General features: G+C 35.3%; 1 protein-coding gene across 1 annotated transcript in view; it reads right to left on the bottom strand.

The window, feature by feature from the left end:
• Nucleotides 1–12500, bottom strand: part of LOC144959882 (xanthine dehydrogenase/oxidase-like) — a 54703-nt gene that overhangs the window by 35301 nt on the left and 6902 nt on the right. The window contains 10 exon segments of the mRNA XM_078893079.1: nt 697–862; nt 2107–2288; nt 4114–4226; nt 5165–5258; nt 5584–5660; nt 7769–7936; nt 8679–8823; nt 10021–10086; nt 11162–11251; nt 12073–12134. Of these exon segments, the coding sequence (XP_078749205.1) occupies nt 697–862; nt 2107–2288; nt 4114–4226; nt 5165–5258; nt 5584–5660; nt 7769–7936; nt 8679–8823; nt 10021–10086; nt 11162–11251; nt 12073–12134 (1163 nt within the window).

The raw sequence follows: 12500 nt of genomic DNA, 5'->3' as shown, positions 1-12500 counted from the left end.
TTAAAGCCTAATGTAAGCCTTAGTGTTCACAATGAACACAAATGACGTTATCCCAAAACACCTAAACGTGGCATTGGAATGAATATTATCCGAGTAATATAAATGCATACATCGAATTTATTCCAATTATATAGCTCACAAAACAAACAAACAAAGAAGTCCTGAGAATAGAAGGATCGGAATAAAATCACCAATTCTTCTTCAAACTGTAAAGAAATTGAAACTGAACTATTTTGGCCACACGACTCGCCACGAATCATTAGATTAGCACATTCTGCAGACAAGGGTAGACGGCAAGAGAGGAAGAGGTAGACCAACAAGAAGCTGGGAACAAGATATATGTGAATGGCTGGGAATGACAACAACTCAAGCAAGTAGACTGGCGGAAAACCGTAATCTGTTTCGCAAGAAAGTTCGGGAAGCAACGTCCTACGCAGGATCAGCTGACTAGATGATGATGATATAGCTCACCCTCTTTAAAACCGATGGACTAAGCGGGGAGCGGGAAGACTGGGTATTCAAGGCATTGCGTTTAGACCACGGGGCTCCTGGCTTGAGCCCAACTCTAGGCATACCGTTTGTTTTGGGGTTTTTTGGCCTTTTTTCACAAAATCATAAATTCAGTACCGTTTGTCAATTTTTGCGGAGCTGCACTGCGTTATATTGGTCGAACGACAAATTTCTTTGGGTACCTACTTTTATTTGGTGTAACTCTTGATCAACTTGTACAAAGAATTTGAAGAAGAAGCTGAGAGCCACAGTACGCCGGAATTCGACAACACCTCCAGGTGATCCAGGAGCCAAAGGAAGATCCTCGGCCAGTAAGTCACAGGCTTTGGGGATCAAAGCTTCGTTCCAAACACTGAAATAGAGAAGAATAAACACGGTGACTCTGCACACTAATAAAAAAAATTGCTAGGATAATTCAATGCTATTTTGTACGGATTTGTACTATTGTGGTATGACACTCGCATTCGGACATCTCAGTCCTTATTACCAGTCCCGCAATGAGCGACGCAAAGTTGAGTCCTTGGAAGAGGTTCTTTCTTTATTCGCATTCTGTCACAGTACTGAGGAATAAAATGAGAACCAAGCCGGAATCAGCGTTGTCTCTATTGGAAAATAATGTCGTATCATTGCACAGGTGCCATGCCATGTCTCGTCCGCCATGTTAAGTGCTGTTGTTGTTGTTCGTTAGGGATCCCTTGTGAAGTGCTTAAAGTAGTTTAGTTGATATTGCGTTGTGTAAAATGTTATTTCATATCCATCATCATCATCATCATCATCATCATCATCATCATCATCATCATCATCACCATCATCAGCTTCACTATTAGCATCATCACTTATTAATTTGTCATGCAATTTCTTCAGAAAATGAAATATATAGTAGGTGTGCCTTCCACAATCTAAGACAAGTCATCTCTGCCACCAATATTAAATTAAACACGAAACTTAAGGTGATCCAATCTTACGTTCTTCCATCTCTCGTCTACACGTGTGAAACCTGGACTCTAGACATGGAATGTCAGAACTGCCAAGAAGCTTTCGAAGTGTGGTTGTACAGAAGATTGCTAAACATTAAATGGGCAGATAGAATAACAAACAAAGAAGTTTTGCGTAGAATAGGGAAAGCCACACATATTGTAAAAACCATCAGAAAAAGGCGAATGGGTTTTCGTTCTTGGCCATGTTTGGCGACAAGGGCACATTGAAAGCCTATATAGATAGTATGCACTTGGCTTAGGAGTTCACAACATTGCCATCCGGAAGTTTAACGGACCAACACACAAAACTGTGTTTATCCATGAACGTTTATAGTCAAGTTAATACAGTTCAGTGAGCATTACTCATAAACGCGGATAGCAAAAAACAATAACAAAGACCTGAGTGACGTCATCTTCGAACTATCTATAGAAGGGCAAGATTTGATTTTCAAGACTTAACCATTTTCACCAAAAAGTCAATTAATATTTATGAACATTAAAAAAAGTTTTAAACAGATCATGATGATTTTACGTCTAGATAAAAGCTCACATTTGTATTATGGATTTAAATAATGAGATTTTCGAATTTCTTTAATAATTTCCGTAACAAAATACTTACTCTCCAATTACACTGTTCATAGTTTTTTGGGCCACTTTGATAGTGGCTCCCATTCCTCCAAAGGCGAGGGTCATATTGGTAATCTGATGGGACTCCGAAAGCTGTACATACATCCCTGCATTCACCAAGGATATGTCATCGTCTTTTCTGTTTGCTTGTTTGAAGCCAGCAAAGTGTTCATTCTTTATTCAGAGATGATACAAAATAAAATCGTTTTGAGACTTCCATATAAAGTAAGATTAGTTTTATTATTATCGTTATTAACATCAAAATTATTATTATTATTATTATTATTATTATTATTATTATTATTATTATTATTATTATTATTATTATTATTATTATTATTATTATTATTATTATTATTATTATTATTTACTATTATTATTATTATTATTATTATTATTATATTATCATTATCAATATCATTATTATTGTTATTATTATTATTATTATTATTATTATTATTATTATTATTATTATTATTATTATTATTATTATTATGATTATTATTATTATTATTATCAATATCATTATTATTGTTATTATTATTATTATTATCATTATTATCTTTATTATTATTACTATCATTATCATTATTATCATTATTACTATTATTATTCTTAGTAGTAGTAGTAGTAGTAGTAGTAGTAGTAGTAGTAGTAGTAGTAGTAGTAGTAGTAGTAGTAGTAGTAGTAGTAGTTAATAGTAGTAGTAAGTACTAGTAGTAGTAAGATTATCACTATTATCATTATTATTATTATTATTATTATTATTATTATTATTATTATTGTTATTATCATCATCATCATGATCACCATCGTTATTATTATTATTATTATTATTATTATTATTATTATTATTATTATTATTATTATTATTATTATTATTCATCATCATCATCATCATCATTATTATTATTATTATTATTATTATTATATTATTATTATTATTATTATTATTATCATCATCAATTTTACTATTACTATTATTATTGTTATTATTTAAGACAATACTCACGAGTCTATTGTTGCAATAAGTTCAAGTGAAATTGTCACCGGATCAGTCAGTCTAACATACGAAGCAGCCGTGATTAACTTATACCGTTTATAGTGTGATTAACAGAATTTAGTGAGAATTAATTGCCCAACTGGCGGTTTAAAACAATTAACAGAGAGCTGATGACGTCATCTTTATTGAGTATATAGACCTTTTAGTTTCAAATTTAGCTGAAAACGTTTTGTGAGGAGATCAAATGTAAATCAACATTCCATCTATTTACAGGACCGATATAGGTATGTGTTTTGTTGTCGCTTGTCTCCCTAGTCTAAGTATAAACTGGTTCATATTTTTACAAAGAAAGAAATGTTATGCTTACTTCCAATAATAATTTCATGGCGGACAGCACAATCAAAAATAGTTTAATAACTATCAAGCAAGGGTGCCAACTTTCTGTTAACATCGGAGCAGAATTTGGCCATGTGGTGTTACCAAAATAACTTATCCGAAAAAGGTGTCTACAATGTTTCTTCACGTATAGGGAATGAGATTAGCGGAAGAGTAGTGTCCCTTGATTGGACGTCACCCATAGTCTGTGACGTCACCGGCGGAAAAGTTATTAGAGAGAGAACGTCATGTTGGTTGTGCGCATGCGTCTCTCTCTAATAACTTTTCCGCCGGTGACGTCACAGACTATGGGTGACGTCCAATCAAGGGACGCTACTCTTCCGCTAATCTCATTCCCTGTACTCTTATAATCAATGTAGATAAATTAGCATATATCAGCTATCTGGGAACTTAATGACATGCAAAAGGGACGTTATTAATCCAAGGGGAAGTTGTCATTTTTTCTGCCTTGCTTTTAGATTTAATAATATTATGTATCTGAAAAAAAAACATTGAGAAAGTAAATTAATAGATTTAAATTCCACATGAACAATTAGGAAAATGGATAATTTTGATTGAACATAGGCTGAAATAAGATGCGGAAAGTTGCATAGAAATCACCTCTTGTGTAAAAGGAATTGTTATGGAAACCAGAACTTCGTCTATGGAGATGGCCGTCTTTCGATATCCGCGAAAGAAGTTCTTGTCCATTGGGATCGAGCGAAATTTGCCTCCTGTGAATGATAGATAATTGCGCAAGAATTTAATTTATTCTTTTTTTTTCTTTTTTTTTTTTTTGCAAAGTACATGTCACAGATTTGCTCAGTATAATTTAATATAAAAATGTGATCTTGACAGCTTAGAAAACTAATATTAAGGTAGATGAAGGGGAAACCCGAAATGTTCTTTACAGTGAAATGCGTATTTACAATCAACCCCAATCCCTTTGTTGCTCAATATAATGTATGGGATCTTGATAACTTGGATGAGTGAAAAAAATGAGAATGCTTATTATGGTAGATGTAGGGCACCCCCGAAACGTTCATAACATTCGTCTCTTGAATAGTGTCATCACCGCCATCACTGTATTGCTCAATATTATGTAAAGGTTTTAATAGCTCGTAAAAGCGAAAAATCGATGCAGAATAATTTATGACGGCAGTGATCATAACATTTGTCTTGCTGAAAAGTCATACCACAATCACCATAATATTGCTCACCGTTAAGTATGAGTCCTTAAAGGAAAGTGGAAAAGAGCCCATGACGAAGGAGAGATTATCACTTTAGATTAAGGGCAAACTCGAAACGTTTATAACATTCATCTCTGTAATAGATTGTACTAACTATTGCATCTCCCACTATATTGTTCAATACAATGTTTGGGAATTGAATTAGCTCGGATAAGTGAAAAAAAAGTGATGACGGGTAATTTACCCGTTGTAGATGAAGGGGGAACGCCAAAAGTCCATAACAGTCGGCTCTGAAATATAAGTCACTACCATCACCTCCTTCACTGTATAACTCATTATTAAATGTTTGGGGTCCTACCGGTCGAAAAAGTTAGAAAAAAAATAATAATGACAAAGGCTGATTAATTACGGTGGTTAAACTAAATCTGGTTAAAGTACTGGGTCCCCACACCATGAGAAAAGATAAAAGCAAACGTAAAAACCTTCTCCGATAACTTTTACTTTGGCGCCAGCAGCCAAGAAAAGTGGATTCAGGTCAGATATGGGACTTGCTGTGATAATGTTGCCGCTTACAGTCTGTTGGGAAAGAAATATCACAAAAATACAATGAAAAGTAAACTGTTGTTAGAATAACAAATAATCCCATTGGCTGTACGATTGAATACAACTCATCAATTACATTATTTTAACTGCCATACTCTAGAAAAATATTTAAACATTAAAAATTTGGCCAGAAAACGTGTCCAACTATCAATCTATGTAAATGACCTTCTCTCAAACTCTCAAACCTCGGACTTTACGAAATAAAACATTTTATAAGCAAACAAGCATTTTATATCACTCACGTTTTTGAATGATATTAATTTGAATATTTAGACATTGGAAGCTTGTAAATACTCACAGCAACATTCCTAATTTGATGACTAGCAAACCACCTTAGCATTTCCACAACTGCCCGGAACGATCTAGTTTTGTAATCTGGAGAAAAAAAAATTCGAATGAAAATAGCAGATTTTACAATGTACAATGCCTTTTAGATGACATCCAATATAATGAGAAAGTATCGGGTCCCTGCCCCACAACGAGCAATCTTTTGAGCCATATTTTTTCATGGTGACGATTTATTTTGCGCTATGTGGTCTAGTGGTATGACTCTCGCTTTCGGATCGGAAGGTCCGGGGTTCGAGCCTCACGCTCGTCGCATAGTTGAGTCCTTGGAAAAGGCTCTTTACTCACATTCTCTCACCGTACTCAGATGTAAAATGAGTATCTGGCCGTTAACAGCGTTGTCTTTGTCCGAAAAATTGTAATATCGCCAAACAGGCGTCATGTCCCGTCCTACATTTAAATGTTGCTGTTGACCAGGAACCCCTTGTAAAGCGCTTTGAGCGCAATTAGTGGATAGTGCGCTATATGAAGCTCAATTTATTTAATCAGCATTGGTAGCCAGGATTTCTTAGTCCTGGTAAAGATGCGTGGAAAGGAACTGGCAGACAGCCTACTTGGTATTGTTAAAGTTGGCCACACAGAGACTCGCGTTTGTCGTACCTATATTATATTATTTTTATTTTTATTTTTCAAAAACCTAGTTTTTTCCAAGTTGAGTCGATTTATTTTTGTTTATCAAAAACAGTTTTTCTAAGGGCCTCAGTGTTACTAGTGTTTTGTCACTTTTGAATTCGAATTAGGCTACGATGAACTCTGGCCATCTGGCAGCCCTGTTAATTCATGAGTTGTAGCACCAAACTTCATTTTTTTTTTTTAAGTTTTATTGAATGCAATGTCTTCATACATCTGTCAAAAAGTCGTAGAACTACCAATTTTTTGTAGTAGTGGCGTGGGTAGATGTGGGAACTGGTCATCCGCCACTTGGTTAACCAGGACCTTTGTCTTGCTGAGAAAGCAGCATCCAACTTTTGTGTTAAATATCAGATCAATTCATTCCTTTGTTTTAATTGTGTAATGAATTACTGTACCATTCCAGTAAATGAAATAATATGCCCACTCGCCTTGAATCGGCATTATGTTGGAAGGTTTTAGATGCTAAAAATTTAATTGAGAGTTTTGAAATATGAAACATGGATTAGATTGCATGCTTCGTTGTGGAGAATAAATATAATCCCATCAACTAACAAAAACAAGATTTCACATTAAAATATTGTCATCCTAACTTTATAATCCTTTTTTGGGGGGGCATTTAGGCTGTGTTTTTAAATTATGGAAATTCGAAGGACGACGTAAGACACAGTATGCGAAGGGCAAATCAAGCGTTTACAATGCTGAAGTAAATTCAGAGATCCAAATATCGCAAATCAAAGCCAACTTGAAACTGGTCAAGAGCCGTATCCTTTCAGTCCTCTTGTGTGACAGTGTATGTTGGAAAGTAACAAATAAATTGGAATCGTTTCAAAACAAATGCTTAGGAAGAATTTTAGGAATATTTGGTCCAACAAAATGAGAAATGAAAATCTGAGAGATAATGCAATCTTCGTGAGCACAGCGATAACTATAAAGAGACGCTGATGGGGATGGTGGGACACGTTGCCTAAATGGAAGCAACTGCTTTGCCAAGAATTGCACTCCGCAGGATGACTGGTGGCAAAAGACGGGAAGGCAGGCCAAAAGAAACCTGGAGACGATCCATGGACAAAGAGCTTAAAGAGGCTGGCCTAACTTGAAACAGCATTGGTGTCCATGCAACCGACAGACATCCTTGATAGATGCCTTATATTATATCGACGCGGATTAAGTACGTAAGTTAGATGAGCAACGAAAAGAATTACAAACACATTTATTTTCCTGCCACCGTTTATGCCATTTTCAATAATCTGGAAATAAATAATAACGTGAAGTTGAATGTAAGCTTCAATTTAATTACAAAAACAGATCAAATGAACGTTTCGGTTTTCCCCTTTATCAACAAAACGGGATGATTGAAACACCACAGATGAATGAGATGATGTGGTAGTGACAATAATCTGGAAAAGAACATAATGTTAATGTACATATCTCAAACTACCATTTGTTTTTCTTCATAAAAATTAAATTGTATCGACTATGATTGCAATCTTTCCTTATAATGTTACCTTTCTCACTCTCTATTAACCTTCTCAACACATGCTGTAGATGAGATAAGGTTACAGAGGCACCGACAGTGATTCCCTCATTTGAAATGTTGACATCGGAGAGTTCTGGAATCCTCGACGTTTGAATGAGGACCGAATACACTTGGTTCTTGAATTTCGTTTCAATTCCTGATAAATTATAAATGATGACATTGTGTTCAATTATTTTATTTCATTAATGCAACAAAAACAACCAAGACCAAAGTATTAAGTTATTGTGAGCATATTAGAATGCAGAATTTGAATCATTTTGAAAGTTACTTATTCTGTTAAAATTTGTTTGCAAAAACAAGTATTGGAAAGGCTCCCGTGGACACTTGTAATATTCTCTTTTCATGCATCTCACACATTCCAATAACAAGCTAATTGTTCCATATTTATGGACAATAAAGATCTATTATTATTATTATTATTATTATTATTATTATTATTATTATTATTATTATTATTATTATTATTATTATTATTATTATTATTATTATTAAGTGACCAACTGCGTTAATTTGTAACCTTCTAAAAAGTCATAGCTTGACACTGCCCATAAAAATACGTCACAATGCCAGGCGACGATCACCATAAGATAGTGAACAGAGAGTTGAATTCCTTATTGCAACCAAATAAGACCGTTAGCACTGTTATTGACGATTCATTTTTTCAATTTCTTTTGAGACCGTCGCTGTATATTGTGATATCATTTTTTGGAAGTCTCAAACTATTAGTTTACAAAGGTATAGGTCAATCTGATGTTGCGATGTTGTAAAAAAATCATATTTCCATTCAGTAATCAGACCTACCAGTGTTCATTTAGAATGATCACATAATACATTGCGATTGTCTAAAATGGACAAACTGTAAAACAAGTAAGGTTTACCAATTTCTGTATTGCCTCCTATCAGCTTTGCATGTTTATATTGTGCCTGTAGTTGTAATAGCTGATCCAAAGTCTTGGGTGAAAACCACCTGACATTAGCTCCACGGAATGAAACCATTTTACCATTGTAAAATTGATGATTTATCTGAAAACAGAAATAATTTTGGTCAATCGTATCAAATCATTCGCACAAGTAATTCTGTATGAATTAAAAATTACAAATATATACACATGTGCAAAAGTAACGTTACATTTTTATATGCTAAATTACAACTGTTCAACTATGAGTTAAGAGACATTATATCATCTAAAGGTAGAAGAGCATTTATTAAGCCACATACATGCTTAGTTATATTGCAATCGGGTCAGTCAATTCGGAGATGGTGAAAATTTTTGCAAGACAGCTTGATGTTTTGACTTCGGAAATGACGCAAAGATAGAATTATAAAGAATGTTAGGAAGACAATCGTGAAAACTCAAGTTCTTAAATTCTCGAAACAGAATGTTGTCCTCATCTGCTTACCTGCAGTTTTAAAGCAAAAAAAATATATGTGAAATGATTGTGTAATTACTTTGATTTTAATTATTTTACTCACGAAAACATGCCGAAACTAAGCCTTGAAGAGAATGCCCGTCTACTTGGCCATATTCATGCTAAGCGACCAGTAGCTGAGGCTGTACAGCTTTTCAATGAAAGAGCTACCTGCTATTTTATTATTGGTAAGTTCAACAACAAAATGACATTTGACGGATCAAAGACGGACAGATTAACCCCGAGTAACAACAGCCAATATTTACTCGACACACAACCAACTCCTCTATTGCTTCTGACATCGCTGTGGAAAATAACATTTCAAGTTGCACATTATTAGGAAGACTTGCAACTGCTGGAGTAAGAGCTAGATGGTCTTCTGTGCAACATCGACTAACTGAGAATAATAATATGTGTGTGTGTGTGTGTGTGTGTGTGTGTGCGGCTATGTGGTCTTGTGGTATGACACTCGCTTTCGGATCGGAAGGTCCTGGGTTCGAGCCTCGCGCTCGGTGCATAGTTGAGTCCTTGGAAAAGGCTCTTTACTCACATTTTCTCACCGTACTCAAGTGTAAAATGAGTACCTGGCCGTTAACAGCGTTTTCTTTGTCCGAAAAATTGTAATATCGCCTAACAGGCGTCATGTCCCGTCCTTCATGTTAAATGTTGCTGTTGACCAGGGACCCCTTGTAAAGCGCTTTAAGCACATTTAGTGGATATTGCGCTATATAAAGCTCAATTTTTTAATTATTTTTTTTTTTGTGTTTCTTGTGATAATTATGGCTATAAGTAAAAATAAATGCATCTAACTTTTAACTCCGGTGGGAAAATTATCTCTTGTGTAGGATCGTACGGTTTCATATCGCTTGCAATAATCTGAAAAGACAGAAAACGGGTATTTACTAATTAATGTACAAAAAATAATATGGCAGTTTCAAAAGACGCAACAACATGCGTATTTAACACGAAAATAAATTGAAGAAAAATGAGGGGGACAAGATGGCAATGAATATTTTGTGTCAACGCTTGACGTGTGTGGCTAGACGAAGCCCGAGTTGTAAAAGCCGAATTCGCATCAAAGTCACTGACCTCTTGGTTTGGGCCCATTCGAGCACCGGGTTGGGTCGCCATTTAGTTGCACATATTCATATCCGTGCTGGGTCGCCATTTAGTTGCACATATTCATATCCGGGTTGGGTCGCCATTTAGTTGCACATATTCATATCCGTGGTGTGTCGCCATTTAGTTGCACATATTCATATCCGTGCTGGGTAGCCATTTGGTTGTACATATTCATATCCGTCTGGGTCGCCATTTGGTTGCACATACTCATATCCGTGCTGGGTCGCCATTTAGTTGCACATATTCATATCCGTGCTGGGTCGCCATTTGGTTGCACATATTCATATCCGTGCTGGGTCGCCATTTAGTTGCACATAATTCATATCCGTGATGGCCATTCAGGCCGTCGAGTACGGCTCGTCATCCGGAATGGTCTCGTAACTGTTCACTGGAAGACGCTTCAACAGTCATGACGTCACTTCCCTCGTAATGACACATGGTAACTTAGTAACTGGCTCTAGACTATCGGAACAATGGCGAAAGCCCTTATGAAATATTTCTCCGACGAGCATAAAAGCGTATCCAGAGGGGGGAAAAAAACATTATAAATCTGATCATGTTTTGACTTTTACACATTCTGATCAAAAGACATATGAAAGTTCTAGCCAGCGTGAAGAATAAAAAGTACCGATTTTCTTTGTTTAGAACCACGATGGCTGCCGTTGCTGGGCGACGTGACATCAGACTATTGAATCCAGTTAACACTTTTGCCCCTGCCATATTCCCTCTTGATAAAAGATAAGATACTATGTCTGATAAGAATAAAATCGTAACTCGTTTGATAAGTGAATTGGAAAGGAATAACTTTTAAAAGAATAGAAAACATTACCTGCTGAATTGTCTGTTTGTGGCTCTCATTTGATTTCATGGAATTGGGCCCATTTTGACAGCAGTTCTCTCCCATGCTGCATTTATATTCCTGGTGTGGTTTTCAAGAATGTAAAAACATTTGGTGAGTGGAATATTACTTATACTTGCATATTCAAAGGAGGCTAAACTATATCTCATGGTCTCCAATGTGTGGATTTTGAAACAGCAACGATTTCAATAATAAAAAATTTAAAAATGTAATAATTGAGCTTTTATATAGCGCAATATCTACTAAACGTGCTCAAAGCGCTTTACAAGGGGTCCCTGGACAACAGCAACATTTAACATGTAAGACATGCGCCTGTTAGGCGATATTACAATTTTTTCGGACAGAGACCTCGTTGTTAACGGCCAGGTACTCATTTTACACCTGAGTACGGTGAGAGAATGTGAGTTAAGAGCCTTCTCCAAGGACTCAACTATGCGCCGAGCCGAAAGCGAGTGTCATACCACAAGACCACATAGCCGCACAATAGGTGATCGTTAATTCAATGAAATACGCTTGAAGTATTGAATGAATGAAATTGTGGGAAAATGAAGAACAGACAGTGAGAACATTTAAATACAATAAATGTACAACTTCTATTGTATAAAGATGAGATCAATTTATTTATCAGTGTTAACACATTACCTACAAATAAATACCTTTTTAGACTTTGATGATAACGTATTCGTCATTTATTAAATGGATTTATCACTAACTTGTTGTAATCTCAAACCTTATTGACATGGTTATAGTCATTTTAATCCATCGATCAATAAAGTATCCGTTTTTCTGGTCAAAATGACAAAATGTGCACGACAGAACTAGATATTATATAAATTAAAACACACTTCTTCGTCATACTTTTATTTCCTACAAAATGATACCTGAGTGAAAGTACGAAAGCCGTCTAAAATTGGCCGATAGCCGGTACATCTGCACAAATTTCCTGCAAAAAAAAAGACATTTATTTAGTAACTTTTTTAAAATGTAAACTGTTGACTGATTTAGTTTTAAGTGCTAGCCGAGGAACTTTTGTTTGTTTTCGGGATACGGCATTATACGATACTCCAATAAACTGACAAATAACCTCTTGTCATTCTGACTAGCTAACTAGCTAGAGAGGAAAAGAGAGAGAGAGAGAGAGAGAGAGAGAGAGAGAGAGAGAGAGAGAGAGAGAGAGAGAATAAGTAGGAGTGAAATATCTGTTCAATGTTATAGTTATCATATAACGTTATAGCAAGTGTAACTAAATGACAAATTGCCATATTTATGGACAATAAAGATCTATTATTTTTATTATTATTATTATTAT

This window comes from Berghia stephanieae, chromosome 1 (genome assembly GCF_034508935.2).
Source record: "Berghia stephanieae isolate SIO BIC M18660-M18661 chromosome 1, UCSD_Bste_1.3, whole genome shotgun sequence".
NCBI lineage: Eukaryota > Metazoa > Mollusca > Gastropoda > Nudibranchia > Aeolidiidae > Berghia > Berghia stephanieae.
This window is presented reverse-complemented; position numbering and strand designations above follow the sequence as displayed.